The sequence below is a fragment of the Simochromis diagramma genome, unplaced genomic scaffold (genome assembly GCF_900408965.1).
Source record: "Simochromis diagramma unplaced genomic scaffold, fSimDia1.1 OVJJ01000304.1, whole genome shotgun sequence".
In the NCBI taxonomy this organism is placed as follows: Eukaryota; Metazoa; Chordata; class Actinopteri; order Cichliformes; family Cichlidae; genus Simochromis; species Simochromis diagramma.
In genome coordinates, this window is record NW_024387030.1 from 11,664,931 (window position 1) to 11,677,568 (window position 12,638).

Genomic DNA, 12,638 nt, shown 5'->3' on the forward strand with positions numbered 1-12,638 from the left:
AGACTGTTTGAAACGACTGTGGCTTCCTAATAAAATGAACTTTGTCTCTAAACAAAACCACTCAAAAAAAGACGATCAAAACTGTGCCGTTCCTCTTACTTGATAACTGTTCCTTTGGCGCCCCCTGCTGTAGTGAGCATCACCCTTGTTGTGAGGCTGACGCGTAGGTCATCCTGATCCAGGCCCAACAAATCAGCACAGTACTGAAGAGAGTCGTTGGACTGATTCTTCAGGACACAGCCACCTAAGACAAATAGCAACACACATAAGCATTAAAAAGGACTTTTTATAGCAAATTGTCGTTCTGTATGTGCAAGACTCTTCTTCTCTACGTCGTTATAATCTGCTAACTGGAATAGTAAGACTCATTTTTCTGAGTTTTCTTTTGGCAACCAAACTCAACCAAGTCATACTATAAGAAAGGTGTAAGTAAAATCTAATTTTAAAAAATTGTGATGCTGTTCAAAGTGTAAGTAAAAACAAAATGCATCTTACAAGCAAATCTCACAAGACCTTATTTTACTGACAACGGAACATAACAAATGTTTGAATTGAGAAAATCTAGTATTTTAAGAAAAATATTTGCTCATTTTGATATCGATGCCAGCAAAACATCTCAAAAAAGTTGGGACAAGATAACAAAAGGGTTTAAAAAGACAGCTTTCTAAAAGGGAAAAAAAGTTAGAGGTTCATCAATACATGAAAAAACTGCCTACAAATTATGGCACATTTTTGGAATACTTTTCCCACACATAAAATTTCAAAGACTTTAAATATCTCATTATCTGTATCATGAAAAGATTCAGAGAATCTGGAGAAAGCTCTGTGTGTAAGAGACAAGGCTGAAAGTCAACATTGGAAGCCTATGATCTTTGAGCCTTCTTGCAGCACTGTATTAAAAAAAACAGGATTCTGTTGTGGAAATCACAGGCTCAGGAACACCATAATTAACTGTCTGTAAATACAGTTCACTGAAACTGCAGGTTAAAGCTCTATCATGCAAAGAAGAAGCCATATTTGAACACGATCCAGAGACGCTGCCATTTTCGCTGCGTCAAAACTCATGTACAATGAACTGAAGCAAAGTGGAAAACTGTTCTGTGCTCAGACGAATTGAAATGTGAAATTCTTTTTGGAAAATACAGACTCCGCATCTTCAAGAGGACGAGGATTATCCAGCTTGTTATCAAGTTTTAAAGCCTGCATCTTTGATGGAATTAGCAGTCTGCAAACCTGGAAAGATACCATCAATGCATATTTCAGCAAGACAATGCAAAACCACATAACAATTCTATTACATCAGCAAGGCTTCATAGTAGAAGAGTCTGGATGCTGAACTGACCCACCTGTAGTCCAGACCTTTCACCAACTAAAAACATTTGATGCATCATTAAATGGAAGAAATGACAGTGAAAACTCAGGACTGTTAAACAGCTAGTACCCAATATCAGACAACCAACATCACTCCTATCTCAACAACATTGTTCCTCCGTTTTCAGACATTTACAGACTGTTGTTAAAAGAAGAGGGGATGCTACACAGTGGTAAACATGGAGCTATACCAACTTTTCTGATATTTGTTGCTTCTATAATAATAATAATGGATTGGATTTATATAGCGCTTTTCAAGGCACCCAAAGCACTTTACAATGCCACTATTCATTCACTCTCACATTCACACACTGGCGGAGGCAAGCTACGGTTGTAGCCACAGCTGCCCTGGGGCAGACTGACAGAAGCGAGGCTGCCATATCGCGCCATCGGCCCCTCTGGCCAACACCAGTAGGCGGTAGGGTAAAGTGTCTTGCCCAAGGACACAACAACCAGGACAGAGAGCCCGGGGATCGAACCGGCGACCTTCCGGTTACAGATACGCTTCCCAACCCCCTGAGCCACGGTCGCCCGCCGTCTATCAAATTCATGTTTTCATGATACAGTAAATAGCAATAAATTAGCAAATCACTGCATTCTGTTCTCATTTATATTTTACAGTGTCCTAACTTTTTGGGGAATTTGATTTATAGCAGCACCGAGCATGAATACGTGTTCTAACAAGGTGTTTGTGTGAGCGAGAACTGTACTGAAGTGAGAGAGAAACTGGGCACCCAGAGGAGTTTGAAAGTACACTCACAGAGATTTTGATTATAGACACAGAATGAGAAAGAACGAGGAAGAAAAATAAATGGAACAAGAGCTCATGTTTACTCGGGTAACAGATGCTCTTTTTCATCACAACTCCAGATTTATCTGTGGTGACACTTTTCTTAAAACTCCATATTGGATTCCATGTGCTAAGATTCTATAAAAAAGTAAATAGATATTGATTTGTTTTGCTCATTACTATGGGCAGCTTATTGAGTTTAATGGCATATTTTGAAATGTAAAAAAATCCTGTGAAGTAGAGAAAACAGAAAAGCAAGGTAAAAATGGACGATGCTGGTCTCAGAAATGACTAACTGCTTCTGAGAAGATAAGCATTAAAAAAAAAAAAAAAAAAAGCTACAGCAAAAAAAAATCCCTACCCCACACAGAAAGTCAAAGTTCTTGAAAATGACTTCATATTATTCTAAATGTTTTGCAAGGTATTGCACAGATAATGTTTATCTAACCCGAAGAGCTGCCTGTTTCCTCAAAATCAATGTTGCCCAGATGCAGGACACCGGCGACAACCCTGAACAGGTCCAGCTTCTCTGTGTCGTTCAGACCAATCTTTTTCATGGCCTCACACATCCTGTTAAAGTCACCGTGGTCATCCAGAAGAGGGTCCTTTATTGCGCCCGTCTTTACGTGCTGCAAAAGACACGAAAGTTAGAAACCACAAAGTGACAGGAAGTGTTTAAAAAGTCAGCTCAAATCAAGATTTACTCAAGCATCATGATATAATCATTTGTAAATGGTATCTATGTTCTAGAAAATTTCATTAACTTGATGTTGTATAATGAGTAAATCTGATTTAGAACTGAACTGGACCCAACAGCTCCCACTAAATAGAAAAGCCACACGTATGAGGTAAAACTGAACAAACGAAAACATTTTACAACAGCAGGTTAAAAGAACCTTCACCAGCAGCACACAGCAAGCAGGAAATCCTTAAAACTAGGGCTGCTCAGCTGTCGTAACAGCTGAATAAAGCAGAAAGGCCAGGAATACAGTGAAATAATCTAATCAGTGAAATAGAACCTATTAGAAATCATCAGGAAACTAAATTGGAGATTAATTATATAGTAATAGTTACTATAACAAGGCGTGTAGAGTTATGCCTAAATATTGAGTCCTGATTATACTTTAATATAAGAAGCACAGGTTGAGTGATGGGAACTGAATCCTTTAATTTTTCATGTTTTATTAAGGTTAATTTTCAAAAAAAATGAGAACATTCAAAATTAAATCTTAATTGTACTTCTTTGGGAAAAACAAATACTCTAATTATGCTCCACTGCACTGTATAACTGGCAGAAGTTGATTCTTTTTATATTTCTATTTAAACACCATCTGCACCAAAGCAAATCCAAACCAGGCATGCACACGCAAAGAAGAGGAAGCAAGCGCTCATGTTTCCTGTTTGAACTACAAACAGCAGCATGTAAAACCAGAGAGTGTCAGTCTTCAGTTTAGGAAACTCATAGGAAAAAGAGCAGGAAGCACAGAAAGTAACACACAGAAAGAAACATCACCTTATTGTCCTATATATAACAAAAATGTGGTGGGAACAAACAAATACACAATTATTTAATTAGCAGCACACATTTACTAGTGATGCACACTTTTCCTTACATCCACAGAGCTCACTTGCCTTTCATCATTAAATAAGTAAAAATTTAGTGAGAAAAAAACATCTGCAAGCATATAAACAAACACACCTATGACATTTAGTGCTAGTTTGACTTATGAATCATTCAAGCATTAAAATCATTCAACGTTAGTTCAAACCCAAGGGATGAACTAATGTTGCGACTACATATAAGGTGCAAAGAACCTATTTTAAATCATAAATTTAAATAATTTGTTACTAGTAGGCTGTTGCAAGAACACAGTTTGCTAACATCAAGTAACTATCATTTAAAACCAAAGCATACATGTTCTCATTAAGCTTTTCTTCACGACTCTTTCATTTTGAATGAAATTTTCGTAGAAGATATTTATAAAAAAAAACAAGAAGTAAAATGAACATAATAATTAGTCCCTAAGGGACCAACTTCTAATCGTTCCATATTAATTAGACGTCTTCTGAACAATGCATTATTTTTTTGTGTTATTTATAATTTGCTAAATTCACATATCTTGGCATAAAATATTGGTATCAACCAGTTCCTGCATATCAACTCAGTTTGGCAATATACTTTCTTAGCTACAATCTGGGATTTGTTTTGAACTTTCCTCACTGTTGGGAACGTAAAAATATCTATTTTTCATTCTGCATAAGAAAGAACTCTAAAGTGTTCTTTGTTTCTTCTTACAAAATGTAATTTAAGTGTTAAAACAGAATTCAGATTAATACCCAACGTTTAATTATTATTTCATATTTTGGGCCAGAAGGATTAAGTCAGGACACGACATTACCTCAGGACTCTTACGATTCTGCATGATTTGTTTGTCGGAGTCCTTACTGGCAAAATATCTGGTGCATCCTCGGTTCAGGTACTGCAACAGAGAAAAAAAAAACACTTAGAAACATTTTAATATGTTTAGTATTTTAATAAATTCAATTTATTCATGGTGGCAAATCTACTGAGGATGTTTATATTGATTTTCATCACTGAAAAAATCTACTCTGCTGTCTCCAAATATTGCTCCACAGCTGACTAGTAGTGGATTGCATGAAGTAATTGCCTCTGTTGATGTGGGTGTCGCCTCAGGGACTTGATACGATGATAAACATCTGAGGGAACAGCTTGAAATGCTTGCTGTTCTGTTAACCATTGTTTTGTAGAGTATTTAGAGGAAAGTAAAAGCCATGGTAAACACTTTAATACTCTCTCTCTCCCCTACTGAGCTGATAATTGCATCCTAAAGAGCCAAAATTCAATTGTGAACTATTATGTTACTGAAGGGCTTTTGATCACACTTGGGAGGATGTCTTGGATTTAAGACAATTACATCGCTAAAAATAACCTCATGTGACATCTAGTGGGCCTCCACAGAAATGCTAACCAATAGAAAAATACCAAAAAGATGTTTGTAGTGTCAATATAGCTAATTAATAATAATAAAAAAAAACTTCTTTCAGTTGGCAGTTGGCAAATTAATAAAAACCTCTGCACCCACTGACCCTGAAACTGTCTGGAGAGTCAAGGTGTAATTTCTTCTTTAGGTCTTCAGATGCTCCCGCACAAAGTCTGTAGAAGATGTGGTAGTTCCTCTCTTCATTACTTTGCATGCAAATCCTTGACTTCTCCAACAAGTAATGTGAGACGAATCCACCCACAACTGCATTCTGGTAGCACAAGGGAAAAAAATCAAGTCTTCGGTGCAAATTTTAAAACTGATGAAACACAAACAAACAGAACAAACTAGAGCTTAATCCGTTTACATTGCTTACCTTGCTGTTGAAGTGGATTTCTACAAACTTCCCAAAGCGACTGCTGTTATTGTTTCGGACTGTTTTTGCATTTCCAAAGGCCTCAAGAAGGGGATTTGCTGACATTTGCAAAAAAAAATACACTCAAGATCACCTTCTCTATTAAAACTTTAATACATTACGAATAAGTGTTGAATTCTTTTAATATAGTACCTTCAACAATTCTCTCATCAATGTCTTGACCGCTTCCATATGATGTGGTCAGATATCTGAAAAGTTTAAAATCCATTAAAAATAAAAGTCAGATTAAGATTTAAAGCAGCAGCTCTCCCTTTAAAACTGCTGGTAAAACGTTCTAGAATCCATCAACATTAAATGGGAACTTGATAGTTAATTAAACTTTAGATAGTTCTATGTTAAATAGTGAAATTATAATTTATTAATACAATAGGCTTTTTAACATTATCTGCATGGTTTTTTATTTCGAAGATATTACCAATGGCTCTCTTTGAATTCAATACAGGAGCAATTGGGAGTGTGAACAGGTTTGAACTAAAGTCATTCTTCATATTCGCATGAATTAGAAAGGAAAAGATCAAATGTGAAGGAAAAACTGGGGCTAGAATGTAAAATAATTCATACGGACTCTTACCTGAGAACAAATTTGGTGTTTTCAGTCTTTCCTGCACCAGATTCACCTGAAACTATGATGGACTGGCTCATCTTCAAAACCTTCATGTCCCTGTAGGCTTTGTCCGCTAAAATAAAACATAACACCAAACACACAAAAATAAAATAAGTAGTAATGTAATGGCAAAATCAGGGCATGATGACGGACAATCTTTTAAAGTGCAGCTTTTAAGCTTAAAAGAATCATGTAACAAAAGTGTTACTTCCAAAAGACGGCAAGTTTGAATACACTTCATGATTATAATACATTATACATGTGCATTTCAGTTACTTATATATTGAACCCCCCTTTTTAACACTGAGCATGTGTGAGCTCTCACCTATAGCATAGACATGAGGTGGCAGGGTGCCCAGTGACTTCCCTTGGTATGACTTGATGGCATCTGGGCTGTAGAGTTTTGGAATGTCAAAGTATGGATTAACAGCTATCAAGATATTTGCCACATACGTCTGTGGAAGAAATAAATAAAAGCATGATTAGGGTCTCTGCATTTGAGTGAATTGCTAGATATTACAAATAAATATGTTTTAATAATCAATTAAAGGAAGAAGAAGTGAAAAACACCCCACTGAAGGCTGCTGAGATAATCCATTCTAATTTTCTCATCTACCAGCTGTCCCTTATTATCTAAGTGAGTGACTGAAGTCAGAACTGGGATTGCCAGTCTGACCATGACTACTAGCTTCCCTTCACTCTTTACAAGCTGGTACTTTTCCCCACTGGGAAACAAGAAAATTGATCCTTTGTTTTTTTACACTCAACCCTGTTACTCTATCGCCTCATGATGAAGCATATGCCGCATAAAGGACAGACGTATTATTACTTGTGCTAAGGCAGCTTAGTGTGGATGGTAATAACAACATACATAGATGTGGTCTTTACTGTACCGCACTCTAACATTGTTGAGGAGAGTGGCTTCATTCAAGTACATTAAGGAACCTGCAAACAGACGGGTTACACATAATTAACATTTTATTGTTAACAATATGTTGAACAAATATTGTTTGTGTGAAGACTCACAGTTGTCATCTACATGCTTGTTGACATCATCCTCAGCAGGGAAGACTTGGTTCATCGGAGCGAGAAAAGTCTAAAACGTGAACAGTTTCACTTTTACATTTACATAATATCATTTCCAGGATAGACAGGTGTGCCACATGTGGCGCTGTCTTTGCTTTTTCCGACCAACATTATACACTAGATTAATTGTTGCTTACTCCTTGCAGTTTACAGAGCTTATGACACAAAACAAATGTTTATTAGAGTTCTCAAGCATCATAAACAGTTAAGCAAGAGTGAATAAACATGAAAGTTTACCATGCTTAAAGATCACAGTAACGATGTTCAGTGTGACATGTTCCCAGGCTAAATTAGTTACTGATATTCTCACTCTATTGTTTATGAGTCTGAGTTCATGGAAATAAACTCAATGGAACAAGTCGGCTGTGAGAGAAACAAGGAGAGACATGGCAGGATAATGAATAATTTGGTGGGAGAGAACAGGATCTGAACACCTGACTGAGTAAGTGGGTGGGTTACAGCTGGTAGGGATGGTGGTAAGGTTATTTGCTGATCTTGCAGTAACCAGACAACTTGGCACCATCATTCAGTGATGCAAGAACGACACTGACATCAACAGTGAGTTGCTATATACAGTATATATTAAAAGTATCTGTTTCTTTTATATATATTTAATGTTTGCTACACACTGACTATAAACAACTGCTTATCTGTGTGAGACTGATCCATCTTGTGCTTTGACGCATGGTTTCTTGCCAAAAACTGACTGGAAGCGTAACGAGAATATGCTTTGTGTGCCCGCTAACAGGTCTTGGCACAAACTGGTCGTCCACAATAACAATCATGCGAAAAATGTCCAACCAGTAAACTGACAGAGGAAAGCAGGCAGCCAGACCGAGAGTCTTGCAGAAAGCTGAGGCACTAATGAGTTCAACAGAGCACTGAAAAAAAACACACTCAACTGCCCTTTCATTTGTTCAGTGAATGAGAGTTTAAGCTTTGTAAGAAGGCATAAACTGATTATTATCATACAAAGTTTTGACCATCTAGTCAACAATATTTTTTAGCTAATGTTATTGCCTCCAATGGCAATATAATCAGTGCAGGACATGGACATAATCTGATGCAACTGCAATATCCAGAGCCTCAGGACACTTCTAATGCAATCGGGGCCTTGTAATCGGAAGGTTGCCGGTTCGAGCCCCGGCTTGGACAGTCTCGGTCGTTGCGTCCTTGGGCAAGACACTTCACCCGTTGCCTACTGGTGGTGGTCAGAGGGCCCGGTGGCGCCAGTGTCCGGCAGCCTCGCCTCTGTCAGTGCGCCCCAGGGTGGCTGTGGCTACAATGTAGCTTGCCATCACCAGCGTGTGAATGGGTGGATGCCATTTACCATTTTAAACATTTTTTGTATCTTTAGCATGTGAAATTAACATGTTTTATCTCAAGAAAATAAAAATACAAATAAATTCTCAATGTAGATTCTTATATGCCGTAGATGCACACCAATGCATATAATGTTTTCCCTGTACAACCACCATGCATAATAGCTGATATTACATGAACTCTAACATTGATGATCACTACATTTCATAGTAAAGTTATAAAGGAATGATGGTTGAATTTAGCTAATTTTGGGTCTTGGGGTTATGTATGATGACAGTCAGACTGTCACGGCATGAGCATAGGACACAGAACAGAGCTAACATTATAGTTCATAATAACGCTTTTATTTTTGCAAATATGCAAATTATCTTGAGGGCGCTTGTTGACTAACTTGTTACCTTGCCACGATATCTGCGGTTTGGCAGACATTTGTCACTACAAACTATGTTTTATAGCATGACTTCGCTATCCAGTACCTGAAAACAAAGGCAAAAGCAGCTGCTACTGCACAGGTCTGTTGTAAGCAGTAGAGGCCTGCTTGCTGGGGATACATGATGGCTCAGGTGTAACAGGTGGCCTTTACCTCCTAATGAGCAGCTCTCCCTCCTGGCAACACTATCAGCACACCTGCTGCTGCCCTTTATTTATTCATGTCTCTGTACATGTGGTCTCTCATGTTTCTCACATTGTACACATTGTTGTGCTAACGCCTTTCTACCTGAAATCACGCTTAATAAAATTATTGAACGTTTTATTCAACACACTACTTTCAAATTCCTAATAAAAATAGTCATTTGGAATTATTTTTTATATTAAAAGTAATGTTGTGTGCGCGTGTGTGTGTGTACACGTGTGTTTTACTTTACTTGTGTGATAACCCACCTTGCCCTTTTGGTTCAGCGGTTCTATGGTGAGTGTGTCGGCTCCTATGTCAGTGATCGTGCCCAGCTGGAACCCGTCAGTGGGGTGGGGCGCCCACACTGGCTTCCCATCCTCCATGATTTACCTCCAGTCAGCACAGGCACACAACTCTGCAAAAGGGAGAGACAAAAAGAGGAACACAGACGTAAATTAAAATAAATATGTAAAGCACTGTTTTGCATTTTACTTTAAGCAAACAGAGTCTGCTTCTAGGTTTATGGCCACTTACTATGTATTACACCTAGTCTCCACAACTGCAAAACGGAAGTTGATATCACTATCGTAAATTTGACGTCAGAACTTTAATCGCCTGTGAGGGCAGCTTCTCAGAAACACCACCACATTTTTGTTTACCATCTATTCTGTATTTGCAAAGTCTTCATTACACCCTGCAGCTTGTAAAAAGCCTTGGGAACTATAACATTTTGCTATTACTTCACACTTGAAGACAATATTAAAGTAGCCAGCAACTAGGCCTACCAACTATGGTGAAATCTCACCTAAATAGAAATAAATAAATACAAGAATTCATGATCAAACTGATCTGCTATATCTGATCTCTACCTATTTGCATTGCATGACTGGGATCTGACCATTTGATGGTGCTTGCTACAGTCTTTATTACTCGGTTATTCCACCAACTGGTCCTTTGAGAGAGGATTTCTAAGGAGTTGTCTGCTGCAATCTTAGTGAAGACAACACTCCCCCGAATGACCCCACAAATCTGACAAGAGAAACAATCCACTTTGCAAGTGTGCTGCTAGGGTTCAGTGGTACACCAAGTTAAGAAGCTAAATATGGTACGCTACAACCACTGGTTAATGGTTTGTGAGGTATAAAGTACAGTACTTAATTTTTCTATTTATTGGTTATTTTAAACACTGTTAGTTTTACCAAATGCACAGCTTTATGAGTGAGGCTGAGTAAGGTAATTTTGTAATTCTTTAAAGATTCATATGATCACTGAGTGGATAACATGTGTCTGAATCTGTCAAGTAAAGTTTCTGTTTAGTTGTAGGATTAACTCACCTGAGTTAATCCTACAACTGAAGAGCTCCTCAAAGCAAAAGTGCTGATGTTATGCTTGAGTATCCAATAAGCTTCAGGGATTGAGGTCAAATGTCAAAGAGGACATCTTACGGAAACTGCTGATAAAGCTTCAACGACAACTAAAAGTTCAGCAGGTGAATGCACTCAGCATTAGGACTGATCCAACTTAGGTATCTCTTTTTCCTTTTCTGTTTAGACTTACAATAAGAAAAATGAGCACACTTCATATATTATTAAATCCTTTTCATGAGATAATGTTAACATTTCAGACACTTTCATTGCTTCTATGTCCCAGATAACAACTACTGAAACAAGTGATTTCTTTATGTCGGTTTAGTTACCACTTCTTAAATGACAATAGCAATGAAGGACCAAAGATCACAGTTTTACTCCTTTATTACCAAACGCATTTCCCTTCAGGTCAGTACGTCTATGTCTGGGAAGTGCATGAGGTTGATTTCTAAACACAACTACACTGGTTGAGGAAACACACACATGGCTAAACTGCTAAGGCCATTAAAATACACATACATCCACTGTTTGGCTATGTATAATAAAGTGCATATTCTACATTTTTAAACAATCTGCTGCCACAGATAATGAAAGGCATTGAAGAAAAAGACATGCTGTTATCTCAGTTTATTGTTATGTGGCCTATCTATTTATATTTATAGAGGAATACTAAACTTTCAACAGTAGATGTCTTTGTCCAAAGCAGGCGCTCAGACCAGCAAAGGAAAGAGTTCATATATCAAAGGATAAATGTTCCATCAAACTCCTAAATGTAACCATCGGAATTCATAACAGCAAAGACTCTGCACCATTAAAGTCAGGTAGCAGGTCAGGTACTAGGATGGGTAGATAGATCTATCTTAGTGTCCTCGTTGTATCTTAAATATCTATCTCAATAGATAAATTGATAGATAGATAGAAAATCACATTCTAACATAAGCAGAAGAAAAACGCACAATGACATTCCCGGTCTATTATCTCTAACCTTCAAGTGTGAGATCAAGGCTAGAGGGAATCCTAAAGATTGTTTTTGTTAGATAACTGATAACCACATAACTATCCCACAGTTCCCTTCAAGTTAATTTACAGTTTGTTCACAAATGAAATTCAGTCACTTGAATGGTTCATGAACACGGAAAGCTTAAATGGCTACACGCATTTTGCTATAGCGGAAAGACTTTGCATACTGGAAAACCACAATAAAATTAACCGTACTTTGCCAGAACATTCTATAAGCCAAGTTCCATTCATTATAAAGGGCGTTATATTGGGCTCTTTTAGAAGAGCCCTCCAAACTGTCTGCATCCTTGGCTGCGTACAACAAAACTGAGACCAGCCCCTCATGAGTAACTTTGACTCTGCAGCCTCAAATCCTCTTAGTATCTGACCCTAATCCAGACAGAGAGGTGAGACGCCTGAAGTGAGATGTAAACCTCACAAATAAAAGTCAGTGAGCAGGTTTGAGACAATGCAAATCAGAAGGGTGTCACATATCCAGTGAAACAGAGAGCCAGAAAGTACGGAGAGGAGGAAATATGAAAACACACACACAAATATATATACACTCCCACACAAATGAACACTGCTTGAGAGTCAAAGCAGTACGCGGTGAAACACCCCTCGTGTTTCCTGCCTCCTGTTTCCGGTTCTCTCTCAGGGAAGGGAGGCATGGAAAAAGCATTGGACGATGGCTACAGAGCAACAGGATGAAAGATGCACACACAACACAGGGTACACTTTCAGAAGTGCATGCCAAGAAAGCATTTAGTTTAAGTGGTGTGCCTACATTTGAATGAAAAGTGACATGTCAGAGAAAGAAATTGTAAAATAAAATAAATAAATACATAAGAATAAAGAATCCTGGTTTACGTTTGTTAATCCCGTGAGGAAACTTTAAACGCATCACGGCTAAATTCTGTAGAGGAGAAATATCTAGGACAGAATTTCCTGATAGCAATCAAGCAGAAACGAGGTGTGGGCTAAACTGTCAGCTGTTGTGATTACTCGAGACAACCTTAAAATGAGGTTTTCATAATTACGATT

At 37.8% G+C, this 12,638-nt stretch overlaps 1 protein-coding gene across 1 annotated transcript in view; it reads right to left on the bottom strand.

The window, feature by feature from the left end:
* Positions 1-12,638, bottom strand: part of myo6b (myosin VIb) — a 38,269-nt gene that overhangs the window by 25,149 nt on the left and 482 nt on the right. The window contains 12 exon segments of the mRNA XM_040042272.1: positions 100-244; positions 2,610-2,790; positions 3,675-3,683; positions 4,561-4,641; positions 5,270-5,434; positions 5,540-5,637; positions 5,732-5,787; positions 6,171-6,276; positions 6,529-6,658; positions 7,075-7,148; positions 7,230-7,299; positions 9,495-9,643. Of these exon segments, the coding sequence (XP_039898206.1) occupies positions 100-244; positions 2,610-2,790; positions 3,675-3,683; positions 4,561-4,641; positions 5,270-5,434; positions 5,540-5,637; positions 5,732-5,787; positions 6,171-6,276; positions 6,529-6,658; positions 7,075-7,148; positions 7,230-7,299; positions 9,495-9,611 (1,232 nt within the window). The 5' untranslated portion in view covers positions 9,612-9,643.